Here is a 25,122-nt window from a genome sequence, read left to right as displayed (position 1 = left end):
TGCTAATCTGCGGTGGTAAATCACTCAGCAGGTGACTTCAGCGAGTCACCTGGTTGTGTTTGGGCGTAGCTGATGAGTTCAGGTCCACCCAGCTCTGGCGGCAGAGTGAAAGTGGAGGAAGATATTTTGGTTTGTTTTGGTGGGAGGAGAGCGGAGTACTGACGGCCTGGTGAGAGATGACACTGAGCCGTCTAAGCAGTTCCTGAAACCTGAGATGTTAATTTCCCAACATTCACTTCTATATTGGTGAATTTTAATGTTTGTGTCGAGGGCAAATAAAAACGACTGCTCTATTTCAGGTTTGTTGAGTTTAAGATGGTTTATATCCAGACAGTAAAATGTTTTGGGTTTCCTCCCAGCTGGTTGGATCAATTTTTTTTGTTTTTTTTGCTGCATTTACAAGAAGTCAGTTGTTAAATGTTTAATTCACATCTATGCAAGTAACTTGTATGACTTAGATGTCATATATGGTGGAGTTTTCCTCAGGTCGACTGTGGGTCGTCTCCTGTAGTGGGTTACGTCCAGTCATCGAGCAGACGGCGCCCTCCGTATGGCCTCTGCGCTTTATTTACTTTATTAACAAATGGAACCTGGTTGTCTGTGACATTTATCCATGTCAACAATTGTATCAACATCGATTATTATCAACTAATGGTTTTAGACCTAGTGATATCATGCTGTTAAAATGAGGAAGAAATAAAATGAAAGTGAGTTTTTTTTTTTAGTTCTTTGTCTTCATCAGAATGAATTTGCTCACATAAGAAAATACTGAATAGTGACACTTTTTTGCTTTTGATCCATTTTTGTCTTGAAGTTGTTGTCTAATGTTTATTTGGAAAATGTTCTTATTTAAATGATGATGAAATATAACTTTGTTGCAGGTCATTATGCTCATCAGTTTACACTATTTTGATGCTAAACCAAATGCGGGTAATTGTCTGTGGATCAAAAGAAAATATCAAAGCCGTCGTCTCGTGCGGGAATTGGTCTCCTCAGCTTATCGTCTGGGCCGGAAAATGCTCCGGATGTGCTCTGGATATTCTGGGAAGGTTGAAAATGTGCAGCTGTATTTGCACACGTGTTTCCTGGGACACCGAGTGTGATGGACAAGACGGGGCATGTCTCCCAGGTCTTTGATGCTATTGAAGTTATTGTTCCTCTCCAGTTGGGGAAGATGTTTTTCTTCATCTCTGTCGTGGTCATCTGTTTGCTCCCTGTGTGTGAAACCATGACACACCAGCAGCGCTCCTGCAGTTGTTGTCAAGTGGGAACATGTTGTGGTTGAACCGAAGGGCAAACATGCAAGAACGTACTCGCAGATGCTGTAAATGTGTTCTTTGTGGCTTTTTAAAGCTGGTTGCCAAAGAAACCAAGCGGTCAGTTGAAACAAGCCGTTGTCAGTGCGTGGGCTGCAGTCTGGTGGTTGCAGTTTCCCATGAAGGAGGTCCTGAAGGGATGAGAACTGCTAATCATCAGGGTTTTGACGTAATCTTCATCAGCATGCCGTAAGACTGAGCTACACTGTTAGTTGATCAAATAGGGTCATAAAAATGGGACAAGAATATAAAGATATACTGTAATAGAAACATATGATGCAATAGTTAAAAATAGCAGTACCAGACATAACAGTGACCATTTTCAGACCTTGCTTTTTATAGCTGATGGATTTATATTCATGGAAACTCCTATGTCCTGCCCACAGCAGTAAGGATGTGAGCGGTCTGAGGTGTCATAGCTGCCAAACAGGGAGGAGTGATGCATAAAGCATCAGGGGCCGAGTCCCGTCAGTTCTCCCTCTGGATGTCTCTGGGCTGCAGGGTCACCTTTCCCTCCCGTTTCTGCTGCTCAACCAACCCAAACACGCCGCCCCACACCTGGGCTTGTCCCCCAGCTGCCATCTGCGGTATTTATTTATCCTTCCTCTTGACAGTGTGGTGAGAGGAAGTACGTACAGGCTGCTGCACTCTCACATATATTTATAGCACACAGATTGTGTAGTTGGAGTCTTATACTTCATTTGATATATAAAAGCTTCAGTGTGCAACCTTTTTCATGTTAATGGGTAGTACATGAGATTACTGTGGCGTCTGCAGTGGGGATGGGCGGTATGGACTAAAAAATGTATCACGATCATTTCTGGCATTTATCCCGATAACAATAAAAATGACGATTTAAAAAAAAAAAAAAAAAAAAAAAAAACAATTCAACTCCACCTTTGTAACTATAAATCTATCACCACATTCAGTCTTTGGAGCCCCCAAAACACTGCTCTAAAAGAATACTGAATACTACTAAACTACACCAATTAAACTGAATTGATAAAAACCAATTAAATTAGTACACCTGTCCTGCAAAACTGGAATGACTCAAGCTCCTCGCTCTCAGATCCGCCTTCCGCCATGTTTGTTACACAAAAGCGTCATCAACGGGAATCTATCTTTCTTTCTTTCTTTCTTTCTTTCTTTCTTTCTTTCTTTCTTTCTTTCTTTCTTTCTTTCTTTCTTTCTTTCTTTCTTTCTTTCTTTCTTTCTTTCTTTCTTTCTTTCTTTCTTTCTTTCTTTCTTTCTTTCTTTCTTTCTTTCTTTCTTTCTTTCTTTCTTTCTTTCTTTCTTTCTTTCTTTCTTTCTTTCTTTCTTTCTTTCTTTCTTTCTTTCTTTCTTTCTTTCTTTCTTTCTTTCTTTCTTTCTTTCTTTCTTTCTTTCTTTCTATACAAAAACGTCATCAACGGGAATTTATCGTTTTTACCGCGAGATGACAAATTCTTACCGTGGGGAATTTTTTTTACGGTATATCGTGAACGGTAAAATATCGCCCATTCCTAGTCTGCAGTAAGGTGCACTCTGTATCGTCTGTTAAGACGGAGCTGAGTTCACCAGTGGATCCGGGATCCCACCCTCAGCTGTGGGCAGTGACCGAAAGAACACGGTCGTGGGCACGAATGAGCTGCAATGAGTTTCCTCCGGAGGTGGCTGGACTCTCCCTGAGAGCATGAGAAGATCAGTGTGGTGTCGCTGCTCCTCCATTTGGGGTGGTTGGAACATCTGGTTGGGGAGGATGTCTCCTCAACGCCTCCCTGGGGAGGCGTTGTTGGGATGTCCAACAGAGAGAAGGCCCTGCAACAGATCCCTGCACACCTTGAAGGGACCACACCTCCTGGCCAGCTTGGAAACTCCTCCATATCCCCCCAAAAAGCAGGGGAGGGGAGTGGGAGGGCTGAAGGATGGGCCTTTTCCCTCTTTGCTGTGATGTCATGTAGAATCTTGTGAACTTAGAAACTGAGTTTTCATTTCCTGAAACCCAGCAGTGCATTTCCACAGATGCAGGGGGTGGAGTTAAGAAGCTAACGCGGCTGCAGAGACGAGGTTGAGAGAGGACGCTGCCGTACTGTATCACCACAGTATTTTGAGCTAAATCCAGTTCAAAATTCTAAATACTTTATTAATCCCTGAAGGGAAATTAATTCAAACCCACAAACCGGTTCTGAGCCCTTGCATTGTTTTGTACCTAAACTCAGTCATTGGCCTTTATTTAACCTATCGTGACCTTCCCATCACCTCCCACAGCCTAGAAACAGAAGGTGGGGATGTTTTCTGCTGCTGTCTGTGACATTTAGAGCTTCATTCAATCTCAGAATGAGATCATTGTATTTAGATTTTTTTCTTTTTTGTAATTTCTTGCCGTAAAACTGAAGACATCACTGGAAACACTCACAACAGCCGCTTCCCTCCAGTTCTCACCCTCAAAGCTGATCAGTCAAGTGTGTCGTTCTGCACGACTGTTGATTTGAAAACATCGAGCCTTTAACGAGGGAGTAAACGCTTTCAGGTGGCTTTGCTTATGTCACGCTGTCCAGCTGAGTAATCAGCCGCTGGGGACGACCGCCCGTGTTTAGGAGTCTCACCAGAATGTCTGCCAAAAAGACCAGCTTGAAACAAAGACTCTTTTATTTTGACCTAATTTACTCATATTTAACTTGTCTTTTTTCTTTACAAGAAGATTAATCAAATGTTACTTTTCAAATTGAAATAAATGAGCATTACTGTTTAAATGAGAGTTTGAGTTTGTTGCCATGGCGATCAGACGTCTGTCACACTATTATTATCATTCTTTTATTTTAACTTTTGAGGTATTGATGGTATGTTTTTTTTTCTTCCTTGCCAAGCCTCACGGCTTACGTTCAGTGTATTCTGTTCATGCCGTATCAATGCTGCAGGTGTTTATATCACAGCCTGGATTTATTTTGACAGAAAACACATGTCACCTCGTCCAACTATGCAGCTGACAACTCTGACGTTGTTTTTCTGAAGCAGCCGTCGCTGAAGAATGATCAGAATTGACCCTGAAACAAAGATTGTTGCTTTTTGCAAAACGAGACAAGTATATCCGTGGTGAGGTTATTAGTTTGCATCATCGACAGTGAAGCAACTGCAGTTTCTGTTCTGTTTTTGATCTCAGAGAGGAAATCCGTGGACTTCTTTAAAAAAAAAAACAACATAAAATATTGGGTTCTTTTAAAAATATTAAGTCTACTAGTACACTGGCTGAATATTGTACCAACTAATCCTCCATTTCTGGGAGGATCTGTGAAAAATGAAAAGTTCAAAGTATTAATTCCATTTCCTGCCCCAAAGATGCTTTTTATGTAACATTACTGATATGAAAATATGTGTTTCATGTCTAAATATTAAAGCCTCACTGTTTTATTCCAGTTACACATCAGGAGACAGAGAGAGGCAGTTGTTTTCTTACTTTTTAATAGTAAAAAACAGTTTCGTGACTTGGGACGATGGTTTTGAGGTGACGGTTCAGTTTATTTTCGGTACAGTAGGGGAAAAAAACTCAAAACATAAAAATAGCTTTTCTGTTTAATTTTCAACTTGTGCAAACAACGGTTGCTAAAGATAAGGGAGGGTCTTCAAGCTCCGGCCTCTTGTTTGCATCAGCCATGACGGCTGCTAGCAGAAAACAAAGTTATGTGGGAGTCAGGTGCTGACTACAAACTTCCAGTCCGTCACTTAAGATGTCCGTGTGGGAATTCAGATTTAAAGCCTGTTAACTAGCTACTGGTGGTGTGGAGGTGTGGTTTGATGGCCTCCGCTTTTTGGAGATGATCTGGCCCTGCTGACGATCTTCAGCTCTGGCCAGAGGGAAGGGAATCAGAATCTTCAAATCAGAAAACCTGTGTCTCGGTGCTTCAAGAGGAGATGTTTGAGTATCTCAAGGTGTTGTCCATGAGTGAGGGAAGGGAGAAACGGGGATCAACAGATGGATCAGTACGGAGTCTGCTGTAATACTCTGCACTGGTCTGCTGTGGTGAAAAGAGAGCTACTTTTCTGTATTCATCTGTGGGTAGTCACAGAAAAAAACAGATCTTGTCGAAAAGCTGCTGAAATAAGCTTCCTCTGCAGCGAGGCTGGACTCCTCAGAGACGGGAAAGCAGCGCTGCGATTCAGGAAGGAGTCAGAGTAGAGTCGCTGCTCCTCCAGATCCAGAGGATCCTGCTGAGGTGGTTCAGGCAGGATGTCTCCTAGGAGCGGAGTGGAGGTGTTTCAGAAATGTCCAACAGGGTGACGGCCCCGGGGCAGAACCAGGACATGCCGGGAAGATGATGTCTCTCGCCTGACTTGGAAACGCCTGGATATTCTCCCAGGAAAAACTGGAGGAAGTGGGAAAGAGGGAGGCTTGGGACGCTTTGAGCACTGATCCCGCGACCCGAACTCAAGATTAGCTGGAAGAGTGGAGGAAGTGGGGAATCTGCAAAGAAAAACATTTTAGTGGAATAAAAATGTTTACCATCCTTCAAGATTACACGGATCAGGAGATTAGAAGATCTTAAAATACTTCAAATAAAACATGTGACATACCACATATTTATTTATTTATTTAGTAAAACAAAAAGCAGAACATCATTGCTGTTTTTTCAAATGAGATGCTGTATGATCTTTCTTATGAGACAGTAAGTCATGTGACCTCTCAAACCCCGACTGCTAGAACTGCTGCGTGCACATCAGTTGGCCGTGCCAACAGCCTGAATGCCACTGTTGCAAATGAAGCTTTACACCTTATATCATAACCGTCATAACCGTTCCACACAGGTGCAGGTGAATGCTGCGGCGTGACGAGGCCTCACAGGGGGCCAAATATTGTCCAGCATCCTTCCACACAAGGGCGTTTTTGGTTAATTGTACATGCACTTCAGGAGTCTCTTTTCAAATACTTTTATTACATTTAAAACCACAAATAAACCTTAGAGATTAAAAGATTTGGCATTTATCAAAAAACAGACTCACCCTCACTCTTTGGAGAGAAGCTGTCATCTTTTCATTTCTATGGCGTTAACTTTTAGAAAAGGCCTCATAACTTGATTTTGAAAAAGAGCGAAAGTCTTTTTTTTTTTGTTTTTTGTCGCCTTTAGTTGCCTTTTTCTAATTGGATCAGTTTGTTTAATTAGACGGAGAGCAGAAGGTGCAGCCGGCGCAACTCGAACCCATTTTCTTTAGATCGTCTGGTTGAAAAGTTGAGAAAAAGAGAACAAGGAGCTGCGTCTTTCTGGGTAAAACCTTGGAGGAAGAAACGTTTGTACGGCATTGTTAATGTAATTAATATACAAGAAACACATCAGTGAGGCTGAGTGGAACCATTTACCTTTAGACACAATCAGCAGGTTAATGGAAATAAATCCATGTCTTAGAGGGACTTACATGTTTAAGCTTTAAATCACCTAAATAAAATGAAGGCATAGTGCACTCAAAGGTAGGAAAGATTGGCTCCTACCAGAAAGTCGCAATGGAAGAAATATCAGGACACCGTTGCTCCTTTTCGTCCTCCACCAGCTCATTCTGGAGCGAGCCTGGGATGGACAGAAGACGCTGGACTGCTGGATTTCTTACTTTACTTAACTGGGATGTGATGGCCAAAGTTTCCGCACACCAAGTAACCGCTTTGTTCGTATGGCGTCCTGTCATGTTGTGCAACATCTTCTTATTTTAGTTTTCCCATAAAAAACCATTTGTATAACCAGAACACGATAATCTCTCACAATACCATAATCAGTTTTTATCTTTAATCCGTCATGCACAGTCGGTTGTTGTCACATCATATTCAAGATTACACTCTTCCCTCCTCGCTTCATGCTGACACTTAAAATACTGAGAAAACGACTCGTCGGCGTTCACGCTCCAAGGATAACATGTAAGGGGGGTGTAAGGTGACGCAACAGTTTATAAAAGAAGTGTAACATGAGACTGACAATTTAGAGATTAAGCTCGTTGCCATTATTTATGTTGTCACAGTACAGAGCTTATCGGCTCCATTTTTCTCATTCACACCCCTCACTGCGACACCAGCCCAGTTCCTCCTGAAGCCTGGCAACTTGCTGGTAATTTCCTGTTTTGTAAGAAGTTTCCAAACTCTCGTGTGTATTGCTGCTGCCACGGTGAATATTATGCAATATCAGGCTCCAGCACTGTATTGTCACGGGAGGAACAATGGCTCAAGAGCGATGTCAGAATGCCCTCAGAGCAACTCGATCCCATCGCGTCGGCTGCTTGAAGGGTTATTGACCTTTCTGGCTCCCTGAAGCAGTTTTTTTTTTTTCACACTTTTTGTTGCATCTTTGCAGAGCCGAGATCGCACATCCATTTGAAATAGTTTATGAATAGGAAGAGAGTGTGATATTTTTCTTTCTAAAAGAAAAAGAAGAGCAGAATCACAGTCTTTGATCCTTTCAATACCGTATGACAGATCTTCTGTGTTTTGGTTCCCTTTTAAGCAACATTTTATAAAGAAATAAATGTCTCATATTTGCTGAAACTGTCTCTGAGTCCTGCCAGTAAAGAGAGGTTTATTGTCCCAATTTGTCGTCATTTGAAACGCTGGTGTGCGTCAATATTGACGTCATTAGCCACGTCTGGCACGCCGGCCTTCAGCGGTGTTTGGCTGGTGATGCCGCTCCTGCTGGTTTTAACCAGAACGGTGTCCAAGAGGATCCACGTCCGTAGGCATCCATAAATATCTTAAATATAAATAACTCCAAGAAGGAACACTTATTCCAGATGTTAGAAAACCATCAAAACTGCTTAAAGTGATGGGTCAGTTGAAACTATGTGGTTTTGTTTTGGCATAATTAGCCTTCGCCAATCCAGACAAGAAGAAACATGTCCAGATTCATGGAAACTGTACAGCAGGAGGAGTCGGTCATGTTGACTGGATAAAAGTATTTGAACAAAGGGACAAACCCCCTGTGATGTCACCCAGAGCTTTTCTGAAGATTGCTTTTGAAATCAGTTTCAATGGGCCATTTAAGTTTGGCTGGCGAACCGCAACTCCAGCGAGCTCACCAGCCGAGGCCCACGAGTGTCCCAGCTCCTCACCACCCGTCATCACTTCAGCCCTGGCAGCACTAGTTTCTGATGTCATCTGTTGGTGGTTCAGTTTATCAACTCGGAGGGGTGCTGTAATGACCTGAGGGAGCTGATGAGCTGGAGGGAGTCCAGCCCGTGTCCTCTGGTGAGCTCTGGCCAGCAGCCTTCAGACGGGGCCCAAGGTAGCGGCCTCAGGCTGCGCTGTTACAGGGGACCTATTATTAAAAACATGTTTTTTCTTGCTTTAACATATATAAAGTGGTTTCCCCTCAGCCTGCCAACTCAGAGAAGGAGGAAAGCAACCAAATTCTGCAGTGTCTGTACAGCCGCCCGGATGAGCCGTCCAGTCTGATGTGGATCTACGAGCCGTTCAGATTCTGCTCCCGTCGTTACGTAACAACGGGAGCGATGTGTGAAACCACGCCCACAACTAACTCCGCCGGCCGGAGCTTCCACCATTTTTTCATAGCGGTGTATCGCGTCATTCAGGCAGCCAATCAGCACAGAGCCTCATTATCATAGCCCCGCCCACTCAGAATCCCGCATAGATAAGGAGGTTAGAGAATGGGAAGATAAAGACATGGCTCAGAGGCTGAATTTCTAATTTATTTAGAAAAAACAATCAAAAGCTTGTTTTTAAGACATTCAAGGCCTGTTTAAAATAGGTATTAGATGCCATAATAGGTCCCCTTTAAGCTTCGCCTCTGAGCACAAAACCGGACACAAAAGTCTCCAATCACGGTTAACAGCAAAACAGGCCATTTGTCTTTGTATTTAAAAACAAAAACAACAAAAAAACAGCCCTTATCTTTAAGATAAGAATGATTGATCTGTCAGGTCTTTATTTATAACTCAAGAGTCAAATCAATATGGTGTTCAGTAGCTAAAATGATGTAAAGGCCACCACATGTGTACATTTGTGGTTTCATATAATTTTACCTGATGAAGTATATATAAATTCATTCCCTGCACACTTGTCATGGATGTTTCTTTGACTTAAGGTTTTTCTCTCACTAGGGGAGTTTTTACCTGCCATTGTGTATGTTTATGTAATAATTGCTCGGGGTTCATGTTCTGGGTCTCTGGAAAGCACCTAGAGAACTTCTGTTGTAATAGACGCTATATAAATAAAACTGAATTGAATTGATGTCAAATATGTAGAACCAGGCGATACATGTTTTTATTCGTCCTGCAAAGTTGGAGATTTTAACACGGAGGTCGGTGCATATTGTAGCCAGCCCTTAGTGGTCAGTAGAGGAACTGCAGCTGTCTTAACCAGGTTTACGTTGCAGTTCAGCCTCTTTGTCACAGGTGTTTACAACCACAGGAACATCCTCTGGAGGGGAGACACGCTCTCTTACGAAGGTGCTGAGTGGGGGACTTCACCCGATGGAGATGTTGTATCTCTGTAGAATAAAAGGACAAGTTTTTGCTTTACTTTCACCCCAGCTCATGTAATTGGTTATACCCTCTCGCTACAACGTTATTATTTATGATTGTGTCTTCCATTAAAAGAAGAGCCATCATAGAGGTTAAACTGAAGTTAATGAAAGCTCAGAGGTTGCAGGATATCATCTCTATGAGGTCAGCCTGAACGAAGGAGAGAGAGGTATTTTTGAACCAGATTTACATGAAGAGAAGGAATGACTCTGTAACCTGTCCATATGAGAACTGGTTTCAGCAGCTGGCTGGTTCTCCCACATGCCGGGTACATGCCAGGTCCAGCTGCGTCTGAGCTGCGAGCGCTGAGAGGCCGAGGTCACTTGGTGCACAGATTCCAGTGCTGCACCAAAGCATGTAATGGACAACTTGGCTCTCGTTCAGCTTTTTTCTTCTTTTTTTTTTGCTTTCCTTCTGTCATTTTCCTCCTGGTTTCTCTTCTATCCCTCTCTTCACGCTTATCTGTTGTGTAACGGCAGTCTGGTTGAGACTGAGGCTGGGATTTCCTCAGGATTCCTCTTTCCACTCAACCTTTCTGGTGGAGTTGATGCTGACGCGTCTTCTCAGAGCTCAGCTTTTGATTAGCAGCACACTGAAGAAAGCAGGTTGCAGGTTGGAAAAACCCCACGAAAAACAAACAGGGAACCGTCTGGACGTTTACATTGTGCTGCTGCCAGATAAGACTCACCACGTTTGATTGGCCTTTCCAGCTATTCAGTCGGCACAGGCGACATCCGGCTTTTTTTCTTTTCTTTCCAGGTTCACATGTGTGCATGTTTCACAATGCCACGGCGCTGCAGAAAGGGAGCATTGTTGAACAGTAATTGTGCTGTTTTGCCACCTCTTGTCCTTCTCTTGCTGGTTTCTCTAAAACGAGCATAATGTTCGACCTTGAACAGCATGTTGGTTTTCCAGCTGCAGCCGCTTCGTCACTTGGGGTTGAGGTGTACGGCTTTAAGGTCCTCACCTGACATTCAGTGGTCGAGCCTTACAAAGTATGCAAAACTAGTGGCAGCTTCCCTGAGCCCCAGGTGACATCATCTGATTGCAGGGACATGCTTTTGTCCACCAGAGAGAGGGCTAGGGTACAGCTACTCCCTGTTTTAACAATGGATGTCTTCTGGTAGAAACTGGTTTTATCGGATGGAGTAAGTTACTCGACTCCGCCACGTCTTGCTGGCTGTGCCTGATTCGAGATCTGTCCTATATCTTCAGGCTACGATGCAAACGTAAATGTCAGTCGCCCCTGAAGGATGTTATGACAGAACCTGAATATTCTGTTCTCTCCTACTTTCATTTCCCTCCTCTGCAGGTCAGCTGGGGACAACTACTACGTTTCCCCTTTTTTTTTTTTTACTTGCTCATATGTTTAAAACACTGATGCCGATAGGAATGCTGAACCAAAGCGGCCACCAGTAGATACAAATCCTGTCTTAAAGGCAGGGTAGGGACTTTCTGGATGATGTCACGTCTTATATTTGGAACAAAATATCAGTAAAATATGAGGAGTTAGCTCCCCCCCTCCAGTTCTCTCTGTGAAATCACGAACCACCTTCCTCCCTCCTCCACTTCAAAAGCAGGAGTATGAACCCTCCCCCTGCTGATGAAAGGCTGGAGCAATGTTTGCTAATGTTTGGAGGGGCAGGCTGCCCCATGTGCTTTTTTTCCACTTCACTGTGCATGTTTTGTTTTTTTGCCACAGTGTAGCTACAAGATGGTCATGGTGGGTGGTGAGGAGGTAGTAACTCGATATGATGAAACGTTTTCTGGGTTAGAAGGAGCGCAAAATCTCTTACCCTACCTTTAATCCCTCTGGTATCTTCGGGTTCGTTAGACTTTGGGTGTCTGTTCCGGTATGTTCCCCTGTGTCGGGTTTCCTTTTTTGGTTAGGATGCTAATGTTGACAACATTTCCTTGTGTGGAATAGTTTTCTCTGATATTTGCAATAAGAAATGCCATCGGTACCAATGTTTCATTCAGTGATGAATGAAGAACGGGATTTTCCAACCTCTTTGGGGGGAAAAAAAAGAAAACCCCTAATAGACATTAGATTCGATACTTGATGAGAATTATAATTTCTGAACAACGTGATTGTTGAGGGGGATTTTCTGTGAACAGTAGTGCAAAGATGCAAGAAGAAGTTTCACTTTCCCACTTCCAAGGCACAGCGAATGAAGCAGGGTTTGAAGATAACGATGGAGGGCTGGATAATTCAAACTCGTCATCAGACTTTGACAAACCAATCCCTGAGAGATCTGAGCATGGATCTAGTTGGCGCCAACCAAAGTTTGCAGTGACTTCAGACTGCCATATGTGTGCTCTCAAGCACAGAGAAAGTGATTATGTCATGCCACGCCCCCTTTAGGCGGTTTCCCACAGTTTCTTTCTTTGTTTTTTTTTTTTATGAAATCTTCTTTCAGCTCTGCTGCTAGACCGGCAGGTGTATTGTCTGTGATCAGAGGAAATGGGTTGCCAATTTTGAAGTTGTGTGACTGCTTCAGTCAAAAGTGGACTCCTGTCACCGTAGAAGACGCAGGGGTCTGTACAGTACAGTACTGTGGCTTTTAGGGGAGCGTCAGAAAACTGCAGCGGTGCCGCCCACCACCGCTGGAAATCCTCAACCGCAGGGAAACACTGGTGAACAGAGACTGCAACTTTTGTTTTTAGTGGAAGAAAATAAAAGCATGAATATTTCCACCCTTCAAAAACTAAATGCGCATCGCTGCCAACCGTGTTGTTTGTCCACAGACGAGCGCTGCCAGGGAACCACGCCGCAGAGCAGAACGGCGGCGTGGGTCCAGATATAAACCCAGACAGGAATTCAGTTCCATCGCCCAGACGCTGACTTGACGGCTTCATCCGTCAGAAACTGGGAACTTTTAGAGACGCGCACATGTCTGTGGACATTCAGGTTTAACCTGCCTGATGTCACAGGTTTGATGCAGACCTTTCGGAGACCTCTGCACCACCCCCAAAATCAAAACAATGATGAAAACATTATATTTATACAATCAAAAAAATGCTAAAAAATACTGTAGATGCAATAAATATAAAAAGTAAATGGCCTAATCTATTCATAGAGATAAAAAAAAATATGAATTGAAAAAACGGTGTGTTTAAATGTCGGCAACAAACACTACACACAAGGAGTTATTATCACTTATTCTACTTTAAGACTTAATGATCTCAACCCCGAAGTTATTGTGTGATGAGCATTAAAAGTTCTCTCTGCAAGTCACATCTGAGAACAAACGGCACCGACCCGACCACAGATGAGCCGCTGAAAGCCATCAGGCCGCCCCCTGAAAGGGACAACGATGCCTCTGAGCCATCCACTGATAAAGCTGTCTGCCTGCTGGTATGAGTCCACGTTATCTGGTTTTTTATTAAACATTAACCGCTGGAGAAGCATCGTCTGTGGCCGCGAGCGCGAACCTGGGAAAAAGGAAGTGTGCAACTGAACTTCTGTAGTTTCTTCATATCTGCGAGTAAAAGGTAATTAAAGTGACGTCTGAATCCCGGTATGGCCCTCCTGGAGGGGAAGCCACGGTAGCTGGGCCTTTTGATTTCAGTCATGTGGGCCAACACAGGATGCATCGCGACAGCACCCGGAAAATGGGATCGCCGGCGAGGAGTCAGTGCGTCTTCCTGCGGAGATAGTGGTCAGTAAGCAGAGCTCTTCCTATGAGACTGACCTCTGAACCCCACGCTGTCTTCAGCTTCCTGAGTGGATGCAGGATCTGGGAAGGGTTGCACTTGTACCAGTATTCCCTTTAAAATAATCCCCTTTTCCTACCTATGAACTTAAATTCTAAGCTTTTTTCCCTTGTTTTGGTTTTCCACCATTCTATTGCCTCTTGGGCCTGCAGGTTAACTGCATTTGATGTAGCATTTAAACTCTCAACTATATGCAGGTATTTAGTCCTGCAAGACGCAACAAATATCTTGGACTTATAGTCGGATGTTGATTTAATTACTTTAATAATAAAAAGGTGTTTTTATTGTGGCATTAGATTTCCAAATAGTTTGTCTCGGAGGACATTTTTCCACAACCTCACTTGCTTTTCCGAAGGTGTTGCAGAGATGCTAGTTGAAGCTGTCATACTTTTGGCTTTTTTCTGAATCGTGCACGTCTGTTAGTCTGAAATGTGGCCTGGCGTTTATTTTGGCACCTTTCCTTGCCGTTGTTGACGACATCCTGAAATCCCGCTCATAGCAGTGGCTCCTCCTGGTTAAGAGCAGGGTGTGACTGTGTTTGTGCGAGCCTGGAAAGGGTGTGTATTGCCCTGATAAAAGAGCCATTACTTGGCAGTCTTTATGGAGCCTTTCATTGCTCCGGAGTGGAGTGAAAGTGGGGGCTTGTTCCTGACTGGGAGGCTCGGGCCCTGCTCCGTGGGTTGGACGCCTCGGCCTCAAAGGCGGGCCTGTCTGAATGTCATGACTTCCTGAGAGGGAAGTTGTTTCAGCTGGGGGTTAGCTGCCCTTTTTCTCCACAAAGAGTGGGTGTGTATGTATCTGTGTGTATTTGTACGGGGACCAAGTATCTCAACAGGAATTTAAATGTTGGAAAAACCTCAGAAATTAAGACTCTGTATCAGAAAAAGGACATAATGAGTTGCTTTATGAAATCTTTAGCATTACAAGGACTTATGCACTGATTTAAGGAATATACTTGGATACAGTTGTTAAAATTAAACAATTTTTCCCACCATTTCAATAAATAATAAGGGGGGGGGGCTCTATAAATCAGGAAAATTCCGGACCGCTGCTCTCCTTTATGAGCAAAGTTTCACACAAATCATAATCTCATCACCAGTCTGAAGCATGACAGAGGGAGCACGGTGGTTTGGGCTGTTTTGAGACCTTCTAATCTGGATGCTTCACTTTTTAAGGGATCAGTTAAGTAAAAAAATGCTATCAATTTATTTAGTAGAAGTCATAACAGCAGTTTTTAACATGAATGTTCATTTTTAGTTTGACAGATGACTTCTGTGCATCTTAAATATACAAATATGAGAGATTTGCAAACTCAAAGCTGGGAGTCTTTCCCAGCTGTTTTCGGGCAAAAGCCAGGCCTACAGCCTGACAGGTCACCGTTCCACCGCAGACGGGAGGGAAGCATGTTTATTAAAGCACAAAGGATGTTTTTTCACGTTAAAATGCATCCATCCATCATCTATATTCACTTATTCCTATTGAGGGAACTGGGTATCTGCTGGAGTCTATCCCAGCTCTGTGCAGGTGAAAGGCCACGTTAAAACATCAATTTCATTTTTATTTTGAAGGGATATTTACTTGTGTTGTCTAGCTCTCGAGGTCTGTCATCCCTGCCACCAGAGCAACTCCCATGCCGGGCGTCTCCTGGAACATCTGCTTGTCGTTTTATGTCACATTGATGAAACTGGCTCTCAGAGCTTCAGCGGATGTTACAACAAAGGCAACAAAGACTCAAAGAAGTAATTACGAAAGAGAAAATGATAGAGCAAGAGACCAAACAAAAGTCTTGGACGGTGTCGTAAAAGTCACTGATAAACACTGATACTTTAATGGCGCTAATGTTATCTGACTTTTCTCACCAACCTCCTTTTCAACAAACCCCGATGTGTAAAGATTCACATCCCATCTGTGAAGAGGGATTTTAATGACAGTCCAGTCTCATTAAGCTGAGGTTTTGTAGGAGGGGACGGTCCACTCTCCCACTCAGTGTTTTTCAAGTGTCCTCAGCGGCTCAGGAAAGGAGGAAAACCCTGTGCTAAAAAGTTCAAGACCTAACCCACTTCTTCCATAATAAACACAAATTCACTGTCTGCAGAGACGAGCAACAATTTTTGTAAGTTGTCAGTAGAGGCTGATCGTATTATTCTGTAACTGACTCGGATAAAGATCAGATTTCATTTTGAGTCACTTTTGTGTCTTTGAAGTTCAGCCCAGAGAAATGTTTGTTTGTAGAGGGGAGTGTTCCTGAAGAAGCAAAGGAATCTTTGTCGTTTTACCCGGGATACAGTTAACCTCGTTGTTGCCCGATTAAGACCGAAGTTCAAGTGGGAGTTCTTTCTTAGCAGATGAAAAGTAACCCCCCCTTCCCCCTGAAGGCCGTATCTGATATGGCTCTGTCTGCCCTTGCACCATGAAATACCTCGCAGCCAAGGATAAACTCTGGGTGTTACGATGACAGGCGTATTAGCGCAGACTTGACAGAAAAAGCTGTTCTTTCTTGGAGGCTGGTTTTTGAAAGTGGACAACAGTACAGCTGTACATTTAACTCATCAACCCGATTACGTTCAGAAAATGATTTCTTGTTCATCTAAAGCAGTGGTTCCCAACCTTTTTTCAATGGAGCTCCCCCTACTTGTGTCTAAGACCAGCCGGGCCCCCCGACCCGTACTAGCAGCAAAAGAGTAAAGTTATTTGTTACAAGCCTTTAATTGAAAAAATTAACATTAATTATGTTTTTTGATACATTTCTCTTTGGATTACACTGTATACATATGACTTTGTTTTTCTCACCTTCCTTTTGTGTCACCAATGTATAAAATACACACAAAAAATAATTTCAAGGACATAAAAATATTTCTGAAAAATGTCTCTTTTAATATGAGAGCAACATTTTTTTAACATTTTTCCTTTAACAACCTGTCGGAGTAGTAGTATGATTAAATGTTCAATAATGATATAATAATACGTTTTTAAGTTTTTATCCTGATAAATAACTTAGTATTTTAAAATGACCAAAATATATTTTCAAGTGGGTTTATACAGACTTGGATTACAATATTCCATTAGGTTTGTTATTATGATTTTTTTATTTATTTAACATGTGTAAATATAATTTTTACAACTGCATATCCTCAAAGCAGACAAAGTTTCGTGCCCCCCCCAGAGATCTCTGGCGCCCCCCCAGGGGGGGCCCGGACCCCAGGTTGGGAACCACTGATCTAAAGGTTTCAGTGGAAATTAAGCAATAAAGTAGATTATCTGAACTAGTCATGTTATCATCATGTTATTTGTCTGTCTAATCAAAGCCGAAGCAAAATGCAGAAGAAAGTTAGTACTCCCCAACCGCTTCTGTGGAAATGGAGGTCAATCAACAACCAGGTTCTGCTAATAAAATACACTTGGTTAATCGATCATCAGCAAGTGTGAGCATCATTATAAACGCAGAGGTTTGGGCATTTGCCAGTCTAAAGCACACAATGCAGAGGAGGACAGACATCAGGAATGACTTTGGAGAAGAAACTGTTACTGCCCATCACTGTGGGGAGGGATATGGAGCCTTTTACAGAGTTTATGGAGACTTTTGTTCTACAGAACTGGAAAACATCTGGGTTCACTCCGAGGTCACACCACGGGATGTTCAGAGAAATTGTAAAGGGGGGCAAACCACACCTTACAGCTCGCTCACACAGCAGGGTTTCTTCTCACTCGGTACACAAGTAAGCCGTGTGTTTTTAAACAGAACCTGCAGTTTGAGTGCCTGGCTCTTGCACGGATGCAAGAAAAGCACTTTGTGACAGAACTAACGCTGCCACTGTGACACAGTAGACCTATGATTCAGCTCTGCAGTGCTTGGGGTCGTTGCTTTCACAGCTGACGGGCGATGTGAGACCCAGTTAGCATTTTAAAACGTTTAAAATGTTCATATGAAGGGGGAATCAGAAAAAGAAAGTCTCTTCTCTCCAAAAACAACGTTGAAGCAACTGATGTTTGCAAAGATGAGGCAAAAGTGGAGATGTTTGGCCGTAATCCAGGGCACCAGGTTCGGTGAAAGCCAAACACCATATCTCCACAGACGCATCATAGAGTTAGGGCTAGGGTCGGGCACGGTGGTGGAGAACGGATGATGTGGGCTCGTTTTGCAGCCACGGTACATCTCACAGTAATTGATTTGACCAGTATTTCTTCCATAAAGCAAAATATCCTACACTCGAGTGTCAGTCATTTGTCTGACACTTAAGTGGACCTGAAATTGAATCATGCAACAGGGAAGTGATCTCAGTCACCAAATCCACATCAGGACAGCTGAAAAAATATAGAATTAAGTTTCTTCAGTCGTCTAAAGTCCGGAGACTGATAGAAATGATGGGCGGGAGATTAAGAAAGTTGTGCGTCAGCAAATGTCTGCAAGGCTAAATGTACTTAAGTAACATTATACAAAATAAATCCTCTGCAACGGTGTTTGAGAGTGATCATGTCATCCGTAAAATCCCCTTTGGCAGCAAGTCATTACTGCCCAAGGCCGGTCTCCAAGCTGTTGAGTCATGCTGCGTCCAACTCTTCCACTCAGGTCCTGCACTCAGGGATACCGCGTCATACGCCACATGTTGTGCCTCATATAAGTTGTATTTACCTCATTTTAAATATGTGTTTAAAACCAGAAGATAAAAAAAAAAGAGACATAAGAGGTTTAACTTTCACTACAAATGAAACGTCTGGCCTCCCGTGTAGTTGGGAGTTTTATTTGTTTCCACCAGGCCGGTCCCAGCATGGGAGCTCAGCGCCTCTCCTCTGTGGCCCGGGGCCGTCTCCGAGAATGTGATCCAGAGTATGACCTAAAAGAAATGAAATGTCACACATGAGGAATGCTGGGAACTGTGAGAGGATGCCTCAGGCCAACTTCCGTGTTTGTTGCCTCTGAACTGCATCTCTGTGCTGCTCCACACCTGCGATGTAGATCACTGTGCTGTGATGCTGTGAGTCTGAGCCGTCCTGCGCTGGTCATGACCAAGTCTGACCCCATGATCAGCAGAAATGGGAAGCTGTCAAAGTGCTAATGCCTTTTTAGAATAGTTTTTAAATCAACTTTACAGTTTGACGTGAGCAAACGCCCTCAGATAACATTGCCAACAGTAGTTTGTTTTAACGTTTGTGTCTCATGCATGTCCACTTTGCTCTCCTCGCAGATGGATGGAGGCCTGCCTGGACGAGGAGTTGCCCCCGACAACAGAGCTGGAGGAAGGGTTGAGGAATGGCGTTTATCTGGCCAAACTGGGCAACTTCTTTGCACCGAAAACTGTTTCCCTCAAGAAGATCTACGACCGCGAGCAGACGCGTTACAAGGTGAAAACAATGGTGTCTTTGTTAAACGCTTCACCTGGTGGAGTCGGGGACACCCCAACACTGTTTATCAAATGTGATGATGAAGGAGAACAGTTGTTGCCTTTACGAGATGATGGGAAAAGAATATTGCATTAGTCTGATTTGAGATCTTAGGTTTAAAATGTAAGGACGCAGGTTAGCCTAAGCCTGGCTCATCCTAGACCGACTGTAACTGCAATAAACCAGGTTTCTGCTAGTCGACTAACACAGATGAAACATCTGGAGTCGAGTTCATTCCTGCTTGTGAGCTTTCAGCTGGACTGTCTGTTTATAGAAAACACAGCAGATGCTTGACAGAACTAAACACTCAGAGATAACTTTATTTTAAGGTCCTGGTATCAGTACCCGGGTCTTAAACTGGTCCTCGTCTCACTAACGGCGTCTTACTGAACTACGTTTTTGCATTAAGTGGGACTCAACCATCAGTTTACTTCCAACAGGAAAGAACTGCTGGATCGAGTTGTTGCTGAGGAATTTTGGCTTTGTTTCCTCAGTATATGGCGTCATACCTGCTGGATGATATTACTAATTAACTTATATCTTCTCAACTGTTTGATATTTATATCCTGTAATAATTGCAGGTGAAAGATGGAGGAGTTGTAGTTTGACTTTTTTTTCCTTTATTTTTGTCTGAAATGTGACAATGACCTACTTTCTGTGGCTCAAAGCTGTTCTGAGACATTTTGTAGCTTTAAATCGAGCTCTCTCCTGTTCTTTTTTCCACGGCCGTTAACCCAGCTGAAGGCCTCTGCTGAATGGGGCGTTGTTTTACACTTGCTGCTCCCAACGGCAGGACCGCCGCTTTTTGGTGAACAACTTCTTTGTTCTGTTCTGAAGTTTGGCTTCTCTCTTACAGGCCACCGGTCTCCATTTCAGACACACAGACAATGTCATCCAGTGGCTCAACGCCATGGCAGAGAAAGGACTGCCGAAGGTGAGTGTGACGACACGGACTCAATCCCCCACCGGAGAAAGCAGTCAGGACCAGATCAGAGTCAAAGCCGCCTTGATATTAGGTTTTTTAGAAACTCCTTTTTCTAGTCCAGCTTACACTGGTACCCTTACTGGGTCAGGCCGTTTAAACAAACGTAATCTTTTCTAGTAAGCATTAAATCACAGTTCACATTTCAGGGGACAGCAACCCTTCATTTCCAGAACAGGCCTTTAATTTCAAAAGAGCTGAAGTGGATCAGAACAAGCAAATCAATCACCACCTGCGTGTTGAGAAGACAACATGACCAGGTTTAACCGCAGATTGCTGTATTTCAATGCAGTTGAGATTGAATGGTTTATTTCCTCTGCCTTAAGCCTGAATTAAGGTTCTGCGTTAAACCAACGCAGAGCACACGCCGTCACCGTGACGCCGTCGTGAACCCTTCGGACTTCTCCGTCACTCCATTTCGTCGCAGTGCAGTACCCCCGCGACCGCTAGTTGGCGATCTTTTTCTGAATGGTTTATCCAATTTTTTCCGGTCACAGTGAATCAAAGAGATAAGGACAACTATTGTGCAAAAAACCAAAACAAAAAAAATCACACATACACGAAGAAAAGAGCGCTGAAAGTTCACGACTGCTTCAAACCGGAAACCGGAAATGCGTTGCTACCAAGTGAACCAATCACAGCCCTCTCCGTCTGCGTCGCCTCGACGCGTAGTTACAATTTTCGGGAGGTGCACGTCAGTGACGGCGTGTGGTACACGTCAACGCGTACCACACGCCGTAGGCACGGCGTCGTTTTGACGCAGAACCATAACTCAAGATTTAATCACACGTAAAGCATTTCAGGCTTCAGAACTTTAATTAGTAATCTTTAATTCAGGTTTAATGTGGCGATATCATGCACGGCTGAACTGGATTCTGGGTCTGTGGCTGTGGCAGACCAGTTGATGAAACTGTCTGATCTCAGAACACTCATGAGAATTATGACATCACACCCAGGGCCGGCCCCAGGACTTTGGTGGCCCCTAAACAAGATTCTAGGGCCAACATGTGAATCCTGACTTGTTTAAGCCTGAATCGTTCACATTATCCAATAATTGGGGGGGGGTTATTGGGCTCTATATGGGTATTGTAAAAGAACATAACAAAAAACCGTTGTATGTTGAATGTTCATACCGACCGATGTCAGTTTGTTTATTCTCATTCAGTCCTTCCATGAGCTCTCGTAGGTCTCTGAAAGTCCCAAATCTTTATTGTTTAAAGATTTGCAGATGTTGTAGTTAATGACTGGATAAGGGATCCATCCAACAACTACCACCAGAGTCACCCCTGTGATATTACTGTAAAAACTATGTTCTGAACAAGTTCCGGACACTGTTTTGACAAAAACTGAATTCTGGTCATCATGTTGGTGTGGAAGCAGGAAAACACCCAGCAAAAACAGGACGTTGGTCCCAAGGATCACTGGCTGCTTCAGCACAACATTTCTCAGGCACTTCCGTTCAAGTTGCGCCACAGAGACGTTGCCGGGGCTTGTAGGTGCACATTTGCATTTTGTAATCCTGCATTAGAGCTCATTTGCTGAATGGCTCCTGCACACATGCTGCAACATGATGACAGGCTGTCCTTGTTCTGCTGATGTGACTAAACTTTTCCTGTTTCACTGTTTCTGCCTGTTTCAGATCTTCTACCCCGAAACCACAGACATTTATGACAGAAAGAACATGCCACGCTGCATCTACTGTATACACGCTCTCAGGTTTGTGCCTCTCACTTGGTTGCATTTTTTCAGCGGGGCCTCAGGTTGTCGGGATCCTGCAGTGTGCTGGTAAACACACTCAGACTCTCCTTATGCTGTTTTAACAAGCTGAAATGCTTGTGGACGTCAGCAGGAGGATGGTGCTTTTGAATGTTTGTTAATCACACAAGATTTTCCATTTGTGGGTTTGAAAAGCTGTATTTTCCCTGTGGTCCATTCGCATTTTTGGCCTGATTCGTGTCTCAAGACGGAGGCATTTCTATTAAGTGAATAGTGCCGTTTTTCAACAGAACGGGACTGCGGGGGTAGCAGGTGTCGAAATGAAAATATGGGCAAGAGAAAATTCACACGAACTCTGGAATGAACTGGTTTTCTGCATTAATTTACCACAATGTGCCTCAGCGGCTGAATACAAACATCATAACTCCTCGTGTTCTCGTTTAAACACATCCATTAACCATTCACACTACCGGAGCCAAACATAAGGGAACCCTAGCAGTCGACAGCTGGTGGAGCCTCCTGCAGCAGCACAAGCTTTCAGGAGGAATCTGGGTCTGTTCCTCCCACCAGAACTGCTGGATCTCAGACACGTTGGTCGGCCGTCTGGTATGAACGACTCCCTTGAGGTCGGTTCACAGCAGCGCCCGGGGGTTAAAGTCTGGGCCCTGACTGGGCAGTGGTTCTGTTTCTGAGCAGGGTGGAGGGTAGGGCTGGGTATCGATTCAAATGTCAAGAATCGATTTGATTCCGATTCTTAAGATTCAGAATCGATTATCATGATTTGATTCGATTCAATTCGATCCGATTTGATATTGATTTGGCTTAGTGTTATTTAAAATGTTTTTTGAGCTGTTGCCTGAATTATATGACTATAAAATAACTAGAGAAATAATAATTTCACAATAATTATTGCTAAATAACTAAGAAATAAATAACTCAAACAGGCCTTTTAATATCCATTTAAAGTGCAAAAAAAATAAAGAAATTGCAACAGTTCATGCAGTAAACAAATCATTTTAGCTTGTCTAATTTATTCTCTCAACACGCACACATATTGCCATGAAGCACCTGGCATTTTTCAAAAGTGTCATGACATACTGTGTGTCCGACTACTGGGATTAAAGTTCACCGGGCGAAAATGTAATGATGGGGGGAAAAAAAAAATCGATCTTTAGACATAAGAATCGATTTTTAGGAATTAATATGAGAATCGATTTAGAATCGGAAAATCGATTTTTTTTTCAACACAGTCCTATTCTAGTGGAGGGTCATTATCCACTGAGTTTGTAATCTCTTTCGTGATGATGGCAAGTGGTCGGATGTTGCGGACCAAGCCCAGATCACGATGCTCCCTCCACCATACTTCACCGCTGGCATGACGTTTGAAGGTTTTTTAGCTTTGCCCAGTTTGTGCCATACATGGTTGTTGTTTAACCTCGCTGAGTGTTTTGCGTTGGTTTTTGGAGATCTTTGCTGGACACCTGATTAGTCACAGTCACACACTGTCTCCATTTATAGAAACGTGCCTAAGCTTGGGCTGAGAGGTCCCTCCGTGCTTTTAGATTACTTTGTAAATTACTGCAGAAAATCAATAAATTCCAAGGGGGTTACATACTTGGACTGTTCTTGGTATCTGTACTCTTATGCATGCACACGCTACAGGCCGTGCAACCGGCTCCCCAAAAAACACCTAAACTAAACTTCAGCACTGCTAGAAGCTCATGCTAATGATTCCTGGAATGGGGAGGATGCTATAAACAAAGTTTGTGGTTCGTCTGCCTGGTGATTACTTTGGGCCGCTCTGCAGCAACGTCAAAACACAACATTCAGTGTGGAAGCAAATCATGTTATCATTTTTTTTCCACCTTGTCTTGTAAACTGGTGACACTGGGTTGTATTTGGATGTGAAGCCCCCGCTCAGACACGCGCTGCGTCCTAATAGGCAATCCACGCCTGAATGTTTCAGTCTGGTGCTTTTGGATAACAACTTTGTTTTGGCAGTCTTCCTCAGCTGGATGACATGAATTGTTTTGTGTATTTTTCATCACAACACTTATCCCAACTGCTGCGGTCACATTAGTCTTCTTTTCAGAGGAATCTGACGGATTACTTTACATCAAGGGGCTTCCTGCTCCTTGATTTTTCTGACTATTATTGATGCGTGTTAGCTTCAAAGTGCTTTGAAGCTAACCTAAAATAAAAACAAAATGTTAGAAATATAAATTCACATAATGAAGTCCATGTATAACAACAGAGGACTTACTTGAGTATAAATAGGAGCAAAAACTTATTGTTGTTGCTGGAAAAGCAATAAAACCCTCAGAAGTAAATTCCTTTCAAAGCCTGCTGTAAATGAGCACGAAGAAAATAATCTTTCAGCTGGTTCACACGACGTCTGCAGATTTAAACGAGTATTGCAGTATTGCGTAGCGTGAGAGTGAATATAAGTAACTGATGCTGGATCAGGACAGTAATGTGGTCCACGTCTCTGCGCTTCAGTGCTGAACGGGTTGATGAAAACATTAAAGTTGTGGACCCGACAAACATTTGATAACAACCGCACTCCTCCGCCACAGCTCAGTCTGATTGTTTTACAGCGGTGAACCAACGGGGTTGAAGACCCCTGCTCTTCAGCTCTTCAGCTGCGCAGCGGCACCGGCGTCTCCTGCTGTGATGGAACATCTGTTTCTCTGTTTTGAAGTATCTTCGGTTCTGAAACGAGGATGTTTGCTGGACCCATCGAGCTCCAGGCCGCCTTTAACCCTTCAAATGTACTCTATCTGTGCGTCAGCGAGCAAAGCGGTTCAGGATATTGAGTGTCATGTAATAAATAGGCTACATGAGTTATTGATCCCAGAAGGGTGATTACTGAATATTGCCATACTGTGTTACTGTATTTATCTTTTATCCTCCTCTTTTACAGCCTGTACTTGTTCAAGCTGGGTTTGGCCCCTCAGATCCAGGATCTTTACGGAAAAGTGGATTTTACTGGTAAGTGTGGGAGCTTGAATAAGCCTCAGTTTGCCTCGTTTTGGCCCCATTAACGTATTAATGTCATCAAAGATGTGCACTGTGAATCTGTGAGTGAAGCGTGGCGGGCCACAGCGAGGAGAAACCGTAGGAAATGTGAAAGTCATTAGTATTTGTGAGTTTTTCCTGTCGGTGGTGTTCCCGCTCAGCTTCCCGTCCCAGAGCCAGACTCAGGAATCTGATTATCACACATGAGCCAGGAACAGTCTGTCTCCACACTCTCTCTCTCGCTTCACTCCCTCCTTTTCTATCCTTTTTTTCCCCCCTCCACACTGCGATCCCTGATCCGTTCTCCGCTTCTCTCTCCCAGAGGAAGAGATCAACAACATGAAGAGTGAGCTGGAGAAGTACGGCATCCAGATGCCCGCCTTCAGCAAGATCGGCGGGATTTTGGCCAATGAGCTCTCGGTGGATGAAGCTGCATGTGAGCGGGTGTTTGGGGGGGGGCAGGGCTCTGACAGCTGCAGACTATTTACTCTTTACAGGCTTTGATTA

At 43.5% G+C, this 25,122-nt stretch overlaps 1 protein-coding gene across 1 annotated transcript in view; it reads left to right on the top strand.

Annotated features, from left to right (window-relative positions):
- Positions 1–25,122, top strand: part of iqgap1 (IQ motif containing GTPase activating protein 1) — a 59,843-nt gene that overhangs the window by 8,978 nt on the left and 25,743 nt on the right. The window contains exons 3-7 of the mRNA XM_061738539.1: positions 18,704–18,860; positions 19,756–19,833; positions 21,521–21,597; positions 24,521–24,588; positions 24,938–25,051. Coding sequence (XP_061594523.1) covers positions 18,704–18,860; positions 19,756–19,833; positions 21,521–21,597; positions 24,521–24,588; positions 24,938–25,051 — 494 coding nt within the window. The remainder of the gene's footprint in view (positions 1–18,703; positions 18,861–19,755; positions 19,834–21,520; positions 21,598–24,520; positions 24,589–24,937; positions 25,052–25,122) is intronic.

Source organism: Cololabis saira, chromosome 2 (assembly GCF_033807715.1).
Source record: "Cololabis saira isolate AMF1-May2022 chromosome 2, fColSai1.1, whole genome shotgun sequence".
NCBI classification, from domain to species: Eukaryota; Metazoa; Chordata; class Actinopteri; order Beloniformes; family Belonidae; genus Cololabis; species Cololabis saira.
This window is presented reverse-complemented; position numbering and strand designations above follow the sequence as displayed.